The sequence below is a fragment of the Panthera uncia genome, chromosome E3 (assembly GCF_023721935.1).
Source record: "Panthera uncia isolate 11264 chromosome E3, Puncia_PCG_1.0, whole genome shotgun sequence".
In the NCBI taxonomy this organism is placed as follows: Eukaryota; Metazoa; Chordata; class Mammalia; order Carnivora; family Felidae; genus Panthera; species Panthera uncia.
In genome coordinates this window covers 4,942,386-4,955,823 of record NC_064815.1, presented here as the reverse complement: position 1 = coordinate 4,955,823, position 13,438 = coordinate 4,942,386, and the positions used below count along the sequence as shown (strand labels likewise).

At 50.9% G+C, this 13,438-nt stretch overlaps 1 protein-coding gene across 2 annotated transcripts in view; it reads right to left on the bottom strand.

Annotated features, from left to right (window-relative positions):
• SNX29 (sorting nexin 29) overlaps window positions 1-13,438 on the bottom strand; it is a 493,130-nt gene that overhangs the window by 128,162 nt on the left and 351,530 nt on the right. For both annotated transcript variants that reach the window (XM_049638266.1, XM_049638267.1), the window contains exons 17-18: window positions 13,204-13,259; window positions 10,451-10,532 (exon numbers count right to left, since the gene is read on the bottom strand). In XM_049638266.1, the coding sequence (XP_049494223.1) occupies window positions 10,451-10,532; window positions 13,204-13,259 (138 nt within the window). The remainder of the gene's footprint in view (window positions 1-10,450; window positions 10,533-13,203; window positions 13,260-13,438) is intronic.

The following is a 13,438-nucleotide window of genomic DNA, read 5'->3' as shown; positions in this document are numbered from 1 at the left end:
GGGGCTCTGGCACACCCCTGCTCTGCAGCACCCGGCTCTCTGGCCAAGTCCTGGTCTACAGTCCTAACTCTGCTGGCTGTGAGGAGCCCAGAAGGTGCTTCCTCCAAGCAGTCCAAGGCTGGGGGCAGTCGGCATGTTGGCTGCTTCTCACGCTTGGGTCAGTCTCAAGATGGATGAGCACCTGTGTGTCTACTTTTCAGGCTGTGAAATCAAAATCAGAAAAAAATTCCTTTTTTACCCATGCAGACCAGAAAGATCAGACAGTCAAGTTTTCACAAACTGATAAACTTGGAAAGGGGCCTCAGTGGTCATCTGGTCTCTCCCACACAGCACAGGGTCAAATGTGGTGGGGGTGTGTGTCGAGATCAGTAGGTGATAAGCCCACTCTGCCATTAAACAGCTCTCCACATTCAATCTTATATCCAGTCGTCAATGGCCAAGGCTCCGTCTCTATCTTTCACAATATCCCCAGCACCCAGCCCACTGCAGGATGGCTGGACAGACAGAGAGATGAACACACAGTTGGAGAGATCAGTAGATGAGCCCAAACCTGTTTCTCTCCAACTTCCCCTCTCTGGTCTCTATTCTGTCCTCTGGGAGGCAGCTGGGAGTCCAGGTGAAAACCCCAGACTTGGGGTGGGGAGACCAACAGTGAATCTGGCTCTGATGCTTTTGTGCTGAGACCTCGGACAAGTTATTTCCTTACCATTGTGAACACGTCTTTGTCCACCTCTAAAATGGAAAGAGCATCCACAATACCTCAGGGCTGGTGAAACCACACATAGAATAAGTAAGGCGCAGTATGCTTCGGTAGGTCAACCAAGAAATTCCTGGTTTCCCAAGATGTGAAGACCAGGAAATAGAAGAACGCTCGATAATCCTCATAATAAAGCTAAAAGACAAGCAAAAGTCTGAAACGTATAGTACAAAGGATTACTATGCAGAGCACTCTTACAAATGGGTAAGAGAGGGATGAACAGTACCATACGACAATAGGGAAGGACACCAGCAGGCAATTCACACACACGCGCAAAACACAAATGGCAGATTAAAGTACAGACGTATGCTCACCCTCCCTAGCAATAAGGAAAATGCAAATCCAGACATCGATGGAATGTCATTGTTCCCCCTATCAGAATGGTCATATTTAAAAGATTGATAATACCCAGTGACGGCAAGGACATGGGGACAAAATATTCCTTTATGGCATTGGAAGGACTGAAAATTGGTTCAGCCTTTGGGAAAGCAATTTAGCTAGGCCTATTTAAAATAAAAAAGGTATACATCCCGCACCTTGGCAAATCTACTTCTAGTCATTTATTCTAAAGACCTGCCTATGATATGGACAGAGAGGTCTATACGAGAACAGTCTGGGAGGTTTGTCTGCAATGGCCAGGAAATGAAAACAGTCTAAATGTCCGTCATCACACCATTAAGTAAAGGCTCCCTCATACTGGGAAATAATGTGGCGAAGTTTAACAAGAGTAAGGAAGAGAGAGGTCTGAGTACTGAGAAAGAAGGCATGTATCACAGGATCCCATTTATGTTCAACAAAATAACACCGTAACAGCATTCGGGGGATCCGTGTAGAGCGGTAACTGTCAGCCTAGAGAAATTATGCCCCCAGGGGACATTTGGCAAAGTGTGGAGACACTGTGGGTTGTCACAACCGGAGAGATGGCGTGGGTGGTGAGTGGGTAGTGGCCACGGATGCTTCTCAACATCCTTTCATGCACAGGTGAGACCTCCTCCTCCCGCCCCACACAAAGAATTATCCAATCCAAAATGTCAATTGTGCTGCAGCAGAGAAACCCTGGTGTGAAGATGCCTTCTAGCAAGCTAGCTCCTGAGGAAGCCCAGGTGACGCACAGCCCAAGTCCCCCCACTGCCGGTCAGAGCATCCTCATTTTCCTTTGGGGAACACCCTTATTCCGCTGCCCTAAGCGTCAGGAGTAGGTATATAACCCAAAAGCACGCCGTCCGCCTGGACAAGGCAATGAGCAGACAGGGGTATGGCCCATGCCACCGAGAGTCAGAACCAGGTCCGGGACTGCTGCCAGCCTTGAAAGGAACAGGGGCCTTTTCCACTGGGGTCAGCTGAGCCGAGGGGAGGTCAGCCTGTAGGTGCCCACTGACACTCGTGCCACTGCGGCCCGGCTGGGAACAAAGCCAACGCAAGGGAAAAGTTACGTTCTCAAAAGATGGGAGACCAGCCCTCAGGACACGGAGTCCCTGAGATTCAAGCTGGGTCTGCCCTCGGGTCTCTTCCATGAGGCAAGCCAATGAATCCCCTTTGTTAAGTTCTGTTAGTCAGGACTCAGTGCAGAGTTACTGGGAGGACTGAAAGCTAGCAGCAGGAGGGAGGAGGGGACAGAGACGAAGGCAGAAAAAGAATGTGTCTGTTTTACAGAAGCTGCAGCTCCTACCAAGGACACATATGGCCAAGTGTTCCACTGAAAACCCCCTGCGTGAGACCGTCTGAGCCGGAAGGGAGCTCAGGGCCTGCGCAGAAGCCCCCACGTTGCCCCAGTTACCTGTAGCTCGTTATAGTCTCAGCTCTCCTCCTACGGGCGGGGGTTTCCACCACTGGGTCGAACATACGATGTGCACACTAGCAGGCTGACGGGCATGACAGAAGCATGACAGGTGCAGGTGAACCTAAGCGTCTAAGTAACAGAAAACGTACCTATTGCTTATGTACCCAACTCCCTGCCCTCGCCTTGTGATGCGTTTAATAAAAGCTTCCAGCACTAACCCCAAGGAGAGATGGTGTGTTGAGACCCGTCTCCCTGTCTCCTTACCTGTGACAAGTGACACAAGTTCTTTGCTTTCAACACTTCCTTGCATTGCATTCGATTTAATGTGCCCCAGGTGGCAAAGCCCTGGAGCTGGGTGTCGCTCTCCTACGACCAGGAGAGGGCAGGTGTTACCTCGGGAATTAGTACCCTGGTCAGAAGAGGGGTGGTCAGCTCGTTTCCCACACTGTCCCGATTTGAGGAGCCCCGGCCTGGTTGCAAACGGGGCGGGGGGGGGGGGGGGGGGTCAGGTCAGAGGATCAGGCTGGATTCTGCTGAGGTGACGGCTGGATCCCGAGGACCCTGCCATCCAAGTACCCGGGACTGCCTCCACTTGTGCCCTCGGCCCAAGTCATGGCTCCCCACGTAAACATGCCCACGAGGGAACAAGCACAGGGTCCAGCAAATGGGAACATCGGAGTGGAGGGCGGTACCCACCTGGAAACTAGCCCCCAGCTGTAGTTTGGGCAGTGACAGGGACCGAGGACACACGTGCGTTTGTGTCTGCACGTTAGCCCCGCTCACAGCTCCTGACAAAGAAGCTGTATCAGGGAACCATCTCAGGAAAACCTCTCCAGGAAGGGCAGAGAAGGAATCACGAACACGCACCTTGGAGACGCTGACGAATAATGTCACTGGTCCAATGCAACAAGGAATTTCGGTCCACACCAAGACTAAAGCCGGCACCACGTGGGCACGTCCCAGCTGGCCAAACTCTCAGGTACTGGGGCCTGGGCATTCAATATTTCAGGCCTCTATGCAATCCCATGTGATTTGGGATTTGTTGATATCAGGTATTTGGATATTAGATATTAGGTATTTGTTAAGCACTGGCGCCCCGGCTGGAAGAGCTCACCCCTGGGCAAAGCCTCACAGAGTTTTGCACGGACACCGTCTTCCATTTCAGCTGCTTGAATGGCGGTCCCACCTCCTCAGCAGCCCCAGAAACGGAGGACGAAGGTATCTGGCTCTTTGTTGCTCCACGGGTAGCCGATGCGGAGCCCCTGATCAAGTAGATGCTAAATAAAGCCTTTTTTCGATGTATGAACGTGCCCAGAGACGTTCAACTGAATGTTCTTTTTATGTCTGCTTCCAGGTATAGTAGCTTATCACGGTCAAGCGGTTACCAGAGCGCTAATGGTAGTCATCTCACAGCGGCGTGTCAGACACCGCACCCAACACGGTACTTGTCGCTGTGCGAGGTGAGTGGCCTTCCGTCTCTCCCACCCATACCTCTCCCCAGCCCTTATGACGAGAGGTACGTTTACTCCACAGCATGTGTCTCCCCCACAGACGGTCAGGTCGGGGAGGGCAGGAGGTTTCGATCACCGCTGGCTCTGCTGAATTTAGCACAAGCCGGGCATACAGGAGACACTCGATAAACAGCTTTCGGATGGATACAGGATTTATACTGTGAAGGGAAAAAGTAGTTCCTCCTGCTTGGGAAGACACAAGCAGTAACAGAGAGTAACAGTGACCTGTACGTCCAAAGGGACGTGCTTTTTCTTTTTGCCGGTATCAGGCTCTCTCGAAGCCCTGAGCATCCCAGAACAGCGGGAGGCTGACGTGCCGTGAACCGTAGAGGCGCTCAGGTGCTGCACTTGGTGGGACGGTTCGTTCTCAAGGGGTGGGACCGCAAGCACCAAGGCCAACCATCCCAGGACGCTGCCCACCGTGCAGCACAAAGGCCGACAGGGCCTGAACGACACTGAGCAATCCCAGGGCCTGCCTCGGGCACAACAGGGGTGGCAGGAGGGAGCAGACGCGGACGAGAGAGATTCACTTCTGCCTCAGAGCCGGTCCGTTTCCCCCCAAATCCGGAACTGGGCAGGGGCTTCTCAGAGCCCACGTTACAGCAGCTGTGGGTCCTGTGTCTGTCTCATCCGTCTCCACTTAACGAATTCCTCCCTCTCTGCAGAGCGGCAGAGCGAGCCTCGAGACAGAGCCGCAGGGAAGAGAACTGGAGGGCCCGCAGGGTAAGCCTCTTAGGAAAGGGGATGAAAAGGAATGGCTGAGAAGCCTGCAGCCTCGAGTACAAACGCGTCACCCTCCTCCACACCCCGTGCAGCCCACCTGGACCCTGTGATGTATTATTAACAGGGGAAAGAATGGATTCCCGGCCTCACATACAAAAACACGCCCCGATGGAATAAACCTGCAAAAGGACTGCCCAGGTGACACGGGGTCCTTCCGGGTGGGACCACAAATACTCACTGGGCCTTCCTGGGGCACCTTTAACCAACACCACACGCTGTGGCTTCTAGAAAAGGGGACCTCTTCCATCCAGAAGGGAAGAGCTTGGCTGAAACAAAGCAATGATTTTTTTTTTTATATATATATACAAAGGAGACCTAATTAGCTGTGCTGTGCAAATGGAGTATTTTACAGTAGGCAGTGTTTCTGGTGGCTGAATTCAAAGTCTGAAATTAATCCCACACGGAGGACGGGTTTCGGCTGTACTTACACCAACAGTACTTTTCAAAGGCAAAGACTTAAGGGTTCTGAACGTAAGCACATGCATGGATTATTTCATTGCAGTTTAGTGCCTGTAATATTTGCTTAAGAACAAAATAGGCAGGTTGTTTGAAGGTCTCCCATGCCTTCATAAACACTACAGCAGAATTTAAAGACGGCGGACCTCAATCTTCTTCGGAAGTGGGGGTATTGGAGAAGAAGATCAAGCAACTGCTAAGGTACAAACCAGGTGCTAACTCACTAACAACAAATGATATGGAAGTGACAGAAAACCGAGCCCACAAGTGCAATGGTGCGTAAACACAGAGAGAAGAAGGAGAGAGAAGCTAAGAAAGCCAGTTATTAAACAGTTTCTCCCATGGGGCGCCTGGGTGGCTCAGTCGGTTGAGCGGCCAACTTCGGCTCAGGTCACGGTCTTGCGGTCCGTGAGTTCGAGCCCCGCGTCGGGCTCTGTGCCGACGGCTCGGAGCCTGGAGCCTGTTTCGGATTCTGTGTCTCCCTCTCTCTGACCCTCCCCCCTTCATGCTCTGTCTCTCTCTGCCTCAAAAAGAAACGAACGTTTAACAAAATTGAAAATATAACAAAATAAATAGTTGCTCCCTGTTCACGTGTTGCTGTTCAATCACCGTGTCTCTGGCTGGTGTCTGTTAGCAACCCAGCGTCAGCAGCAGCCAGAAGCGTAAGAGACGTTCACGGACACAAACCTTCCACTGGGAAGGTTCTGGACACCAATTTTACCTCTGTCCTGAGGATTGCTCAAACGCTGCCATTTCCTGCTAGTGCCAGAGCACCCCTCAGCCCCCGTTTCGGACTCAGGGACGGAGCGTGGAAATCCTGGCGCTCAAAGGCGCAAGCCGCTTTTTAAGACCTTGCATTCACCCCCGTCCGGGGATGGCCCGCCTGCCAGAACTCCGTGCGCAAAAGAGAATTCCAGACCTCTTCCCGCCATACCAACGGTGAAAGCCATTGGTACCACGTGCATCAGTGGGCTATCTCAGCTCGTCTGGCATTTAGGACTACCTTTGCCAGGCCTCCAGGCAGGCTCTCCAGGCCCTGACGCTGCCCAAACAAGAAGCTCTGAAGGAGCTTCCCTGAAACCCACCCACGGCCAGAGCAGCCAACGCGAACACCTGCTCGGACAACTTCCCTAAGCAAGACCGCCTCAGCCCGGCCCGTGGATGCGGGGGGCTCAATGGGTAACATGTCTGGGCCCTGCGGTGGCCCCCGCAGTTCTAGAGAAAACTCCCTGCTGGGCTGCAGCGGCCCACCTTCTCAGAAACGCGGGCGGCCACCCAGGCAGGCCAGGCCCCTCCCCTCAGATTGAAGGCAACTGTCCCAATTGCCTCTTGGGTTTTTAAAGAGCTTCACCCTCAGTCTCAGAACCTCTGGAAACCGGCACCTTGTGAGAAAACGCTATTTGGGCTCCAAAAATGTTACTGAATGCCATGCTTCTCCGTGCCTTTGTTTTCTCATCTATAAAATGGGGAGAAGAAGAGTTTATTCACAGGGTGCTTTTGAGGACTCAATGAGCTATTTGACATAGTGCACACACACCAGCGAGAGGCAGCGGCTGCTACGGCTTCTTGTTAGTATTCTCCCCATTACCCTTTTATTGTAAGCGGTCTGTTCCCTCAGCGCAGTGTTTCCCAAATACATAACACTGTCCCAAACTCTGGCTGCTTGCATTATCGTTTCTTTAGCGTTGTTCTTCAAGCAGACTCTCTTTCTTTCTTCTTACATTTATTTTAGAAGGAAAATGCAGGGTGCGTGGGTAGCTCAGTCAGTAAGCGTCCGACTGGATTTCTGCTCAGGTCACGATCTCACGGTTTGTAGGTTCGAGCCCCGCATCAGGCTCTGGGCTGACGACATGCAGGCTGCTTGGGATTCTCTCCCCCCACCCACCACCCGACCTCTGCTCTTCCCCCATGCACCCCCCTGTCAAAAAAAAAAAAAAACTTAAAAAAAAAGGAAAATGCATCACTGTGGTAAGTGGAAAACAGGATTCTGTGCCTTAACTAGAAGGGAAATGTAAAAACTAAACACAATTAAAAAAGACAACAAGTAAGATCAAGTTCAAGTCTGCTCCTTCCTGTCGCCGCCGAACAGAAAGATTCAAGGGTGTGGACGGCACGAGGTCAACACTTGAAGACTTTCTCCCCCTGGTAATCCCAAACCGTGAAAGAGCTGAAAACGGAGTGGCTTTCTCCCAGCAGGATTTGTTAATGCCCAGCCTCTGTCTTTCTAGAACCTGGTTAAGCACACATAAAATTATCCTGCTTTCCGACACTCTTGGAGACACTGTTCTGCCCAAGAGGACTCTCTGCAAATGATGGAAACTTTCTGCTGCCCCATAAAGTCTCCACTGGCAGCATATGGCTGTTAAGCACTTGAAATGGGGCTAGTGGACTTGAACTGAATTTCTAAGTTTACTATATTTTAGTTCATTTAAATGTAAATGGCTGTGTGTGGCTAGTGGCTGTCGTATTGGAAAGCCCAGATCTACTGAGAAAACTACACATGATGATCCCTTGATCTTGGCTCTTCGAATGAACTGATATCTGTTTGGGGGTTACACCCTTGTCTTCCTTTGAGGGAGATGTGATGGAACCTGACAGGGACTTGTCACAGGCATGTAACTGGGGATTGTCTACTACATCCCTCAGTATTGCTTAATCTACAGCTCTGTGTGGAAATTTCTTTTAGAGCTCCCTTTGAGGAGCTCATGTATTTTGTTCTCATTAGCAATGGTAGTATCCAAAATAGGCACATTTCCATTTTCACCCTGGCTGCCAGGAAGCCCAGAGGAAATACACAAAGCAACGAGAACACTGGTATAGGATCTCATGACAGATTTCCGTGATTTCCTTAATGGAAGTATTACCAGTTTACGTTTTCCCAGACCCTGACATTTCATTTTTTACTTCTATGTTATCATTCTTTTACAGGTGTTCCTCTAGAAATTATCTCAAATCTTCTGGGGAAATATACAGACGGCATTTTTTAAACTAAGAAAAATAATGTCCAATGGTACCAGCATTTTCAGTGACTCTTGTTCTTTCCCTTATCGTTTAAGGTAAGAACCCCGTAAAAAGCTTTCTCGAATGTCTCCAAACATGTTGTGTGGATTTCGCTTGTGAGATATTGACCAGAAGCACTGTTAGCTAAGAGGAGAAAGACAGCTGCATTCAAGAGGTGCTACCTCACACCCCCCATATCACATTTCAATTTTGGTCTAAGATAAAGCTGTCTGCTTCACTTTGTTCACCCCCTGGGCAACACCTCCCGGCTCTCTGATGGCCGCAAAGCAGAACTCAAAGGACACTCACCGAAGACGGTTTTTGGTTGGTGTGGCATCGAAAGAGAAAGAGAACCAAGGGGATGTATGGAAATCTGTCACGTCTAACTCTCTTCTTAAGCCAAAGGTGAGAGCATCCGGAGCACTCAGATTCCCCAACACTTACTGACGAGTTACTTACTAAGTGCCGTTGCCAAACAAGTAAACTCCAGTCGCTTTCTGGTGCAAGCTTCCTTGCCAAACCCTAGCTCACCTGTCTGTGAGATTTCAAGATGCGTGTACCATACAGATGCCTGTTCCTATAAACCACACACCTGCCACCACGCCTGCCACCGAAGACTACACAGGGCGAGCATCTGGGAACAGCAGAAATTCCAAGATGAGAATACAGAGTGTGTCCTACCCGCCACACGCCCCTCACGCTGACAAGAGCTTTGCAAGGTAAGGAGTGGTAGTATTTCCGTCTTACTCGTGAGGAAATGGAGATTCACTTAAGGTTACAAAACTGAAACCAGGGCTCCTATCTTCAAGGTCAGTGTCTTTTTTTTTTTTTTTCCCTAACCATCCAGCCTCTGGAGAAAAATACCTTAATAGGTGAGAAGATGTCTTCTTTGGTGGTCAATTCCCCACTTAAGAAAAAAAAAAAAAAAAAGCAACAAAACTCAAGACTTTTCACAGAGCTGATGGGGAGTAAGAACAAAAACGTGGGGCACCTGGGTGGCTCAGTTAGGTGTCTGACTTCAGCTCAGGTCATGATCTCACGGTCCGTGGGTTCGAGTCCCGCATCGGGCTCTGGGCTGACAGCTCAGAGCCTGGAGCCCACTTCGGATTCTGTGTCTCCCTCTCTCTCTGACCCTCCCCCATTCATGCTCTGTCTCTCTCTGTCTCAAAAATAAATAAGCATTAAAAAAAATTTTAAGAACAAAAACATAACGAAAGTTGTCATGACACAAGAAGACGGAAGCCGAAAGCAGCTAAGAGTCAGTGGTGAAAACAGAGCAGTCCAGGGCAGGTGAACACCACTGGCTGGAGATCAGGATCAAAGGTGAGAAAAGTAAAAGACAATAGAGGAAAAGATGGAAGGAAGGCAGGGCAGAAAGAGGCATCGGGAAATCAGAGGAAAGATGCAAAACTGGAGTCCCACGTGTTGGGGATAAACCACCCCCAAAGCACACACAGGCCCCTCAGTCCCCAACACCCAAGTCCCAGCCAGGAGCCGACCAGTTCTCCCCGAGGAGGAGGAGACGTCTGCTCTCTGGGTTATGTCAAGTAACTGTTGCCCCTTCTGCTGAGAAGAGTACCCGGCTTTTCATTCAGAGAAGAACTCCTCTCCCTCCATCAGACACACCCCAGCACCAGCAGGGGTCACATCCAAACCTGGCCCATCCCATGGGTCCATCACCCATCCCTGAGGATCAGGAAGGGGATCCTGGTCCAAGACAGGCCCAGGAGAGACACTGAAACACCCAGACAGGCTGAAAGCCACCCATCAACCCGCAGAGAGCACCAGCCCGAGAAGGACGCCTGAGCAAAGGACAGAGCGGATGGCAGCAGGTTTCCGGCCACGGGCCCGGTCATGCCTGGGGCCGCACATACACTCAGACTCTCTGGCTGCAACACAAGCCGACAAATCCCATTTTGGCTCCCGCTGTCCAAGCTCAGATCTGCAGCGTCTGCACCAACGGGCCTGACCGACACGAAGAAGCTCCACCCCGGCCCCTCCTGTCTACATGAAGGAAGGACCCCTTCCTCGGGGAGGCCCGGCAACTGGGAGGCTGGCGTCGGGAGGCCGTGGCCGTGGCCGAGAGGCAGAGGCACCACAGTGCAACAAAAGGCTGTTGGTTCCACCCCAGCAGTGACATCTGGCCGAAAACCAGACGCTCACCTGATACACGTGGAAGGCATTCGCCGCTTTGCCCCGCAGAAACACTGATGGGATCCAGACGTTGATCAGCGCCCGGTTTGATCTGACCGAAACCAAAGATCAAAATTAGTCATTTCAATTTACAATGAGGATCGGAGGAAAACAGACTTCTCCTCTAAGAGGCATCACACACCAGAATTTAGGACAACATCGATCATGTCTACGAGTAACACGAAGGGCCTGGGTAGGCATGTTTGCCCAGCCCCCAGGATCATTCTTCAGGGACTTAGTTTAAGTCTATGTGTATTTTTTTATTCAGACACACAGTGTGTACTTTGGAATAAGAAATGGACTTTAGCTTTACAACTGAGTCAGCGTGACTCCTACTTTCTCTAAACCTGAGTTTCTTCCTCTGAAAAGAGGGATAATAATTGGAGGCCCCCATGGGGGTGTGGAGGGTCACGTGACCTGATGACTGCAGGGTACCTGGGGCACCCAGAGGGGTCACACTGTCTCCTTGCTGTGCCCCTCTACACCCTGGCCCCTGTTTTAAGATCAGACTCCACCCAGGGGCTCAGGAGACCGACATCCATGGCAATGCAGGTAACGGCTCTTTGGGGTGGGGGGAGGGGAAAGAGAAAATGGCAGGCTGGGATACCAGGAAGCCAGGTGCAAATACCCGCCTTGCAACTCTCCAAAACCACTGTGTGTGGCTCCAATGAACCAAGATTTAAATTCAAGGGCAAGTCATTTCCTAAGCACTTACAACGTATGATTTCATGATTTCCCTGGATTATCTCAGGGAATCCTCATGAGATATTTAAGGGGTCCTTCAAGGGTCCCCTTGGGTATGTGAGCTCTGCCTCACGTGACGGCTGTCACCTAGCTGTGAGTCGCTGGGTACACGGGCCCACTCCAGCGATCTTCCACCAGGCTGAAGGCCAGGCGTGCAGGCCGGAAACCCTGTCTCTAACACCTGAGGGTCAGTCCTGACGGCTATCACGAGGGCACCGCACAACTCTGGGAGGGGCCTCCACCTCGAGTTGTGCCCGGGCTCAGTGCCCCCTCCTGAACTCTCCCTCTCTCTAAGGAGCAGCCCACGAAGATGTACCAGACTCCTGTGCTTACAACACAATCTGAGACGATGGGGGAAGAGCCCGGGACTCAGTGGTCTCCCCAACTCAGGCGTAGAGAGCATTTTAGTCTCACAGAGAGATGGTTCTCTCCTGAGGCAGCATCCTTCCAAGCTCCGAGCTGAGGTGCTGACTTCCTCCACAGGGCAAAATCATCCATCAGCTCTCAGAGCTCCAAGTCCAAATGGCAATTCTGAGCCGTCAGGCTGGTGTGCACATTAATGGCACCCCTCCCATCCCTCCCCGTCCCTCCTGGAAAGGACCTCCCAAGGGTCCTAGCGCCTAAAGTGTTCCCTTGCATCTCTGTCCGGGGGTGGGTCGGGCACCAGCGGACCCAACGATCTGCTTTGTATTCACCTTCCTGATCAGTGAGTGTGAGACACCCCCGACTGGCTTCAGCATTTCTCCGTCTCAGAACATTCACCCCACAGCATGAGAACTGTTTACAGGGCCATTTCCCTCCTTGATATTAACTCACTTGTTCCGTCTTTTGGTGGCTCACTCATGCATTAAATAAATGCTGACTGAGAACGTACTATGTGCCAGTGGCTACTCTAGGTCCTGGAGACAGAGCATGGAAGCAAGACGACCCAGACCCTGCCCTTAGGGAGTGGGAGAGAGACAAATCCCTCTGGTTAGTAATTCACTGTGGTCCAAGAAGGTCCTTTCTAGAATTTCCATCTTTTTAAGGTGAGGGAGACTTGTTTTGTAGTGTAACATAGGATCTATCCTGGAAAACGTACCAGTACACTTGAGAAGAGGGGCTCCTGGGTGGCTCAGTCAGTTGAACATCTGACTCGATTTCAGCTCAGGACATGATCTCATGATTGGTGGGATCGAGCCCCAAGTCTGGCTCCGTGCTGAGAGCATGGAGCCTGCTTAGGATTCTCTCCCTCCCCCTCACCCTCTGCCCATTCTCCCCACTGGTGCACACTCTCTCTCAATCAAAATAAACATTTAAAAATATGTATTTAAAAATAAGAAGCAAAGTATATACTGTTCTTGTTGGGCTGAGGAACTATGCACGAGTACCCGAACCCCAAAGCAACCTGATTGTGAAACAGTCTGAAGACCAACTAAGTTCTTTAGGAGCTTATCATCAGGGGCACCAGCCAGAGTCACATCCAGTCACAAATCAGACCCATGTACCAAACCACTGCTGTTTCCATTAACTCAGGGGTTGCGAACTCATTCTTCCAGGAGACACGCAGAGAAAGAAATGAGGGCAGCAGGCCAGAGTCAGGCAACAGGGAAAAGGGGGCACTGTGGTAAGTGAAAGAGTACTTGCCCTGTGTGAAGGAGGCGGCTGCTACTCGGCTCTGACCGTGGCCTGGTAGGGATCGGAGCCCCCCTTGTTTTCTTTTTAAAGCGAAATTTAAATTCTTATGTGATAGCTTCCAAGTCTAAAATGTCAGCCAAAAAAATAATTGTTTTCTAATACCCAAGAAGAGAACCACAGCACATCTGAAGGCCAGACTTGGGCTGCAGGTGAACAGCCTCTCCCTCTATGATAACCAAATTGCCCTGTGCAGACTGAAACAGTGATCTTTGTTTCCGCCACCGGTGGTCTTCTGGGAGACAAGCCAAACCACTGAGTCCTACTTCTAAAGGGGCCCTCGTGAGTAGATGCCGTGGACTTACATTTCAAAATCCGACAAACTCTGGTCTTCGGATGTTTGGCTCAAATCTCCGGGCACCTGCCATCAGGAAAGGGGAGAAGGGAGAGAGAAAATGCATCCTGGTTACCGTGGTTGGCATAATCACGCAAGAATCCTGCCTCCCAATGATGCTTACACATTTCCTGTTCAGAACAAGGTGAGAAAGCAGTTACTGGAAAACAAGAAGAGACTGTGTGGAAGGATGGTTAGAGACGGTG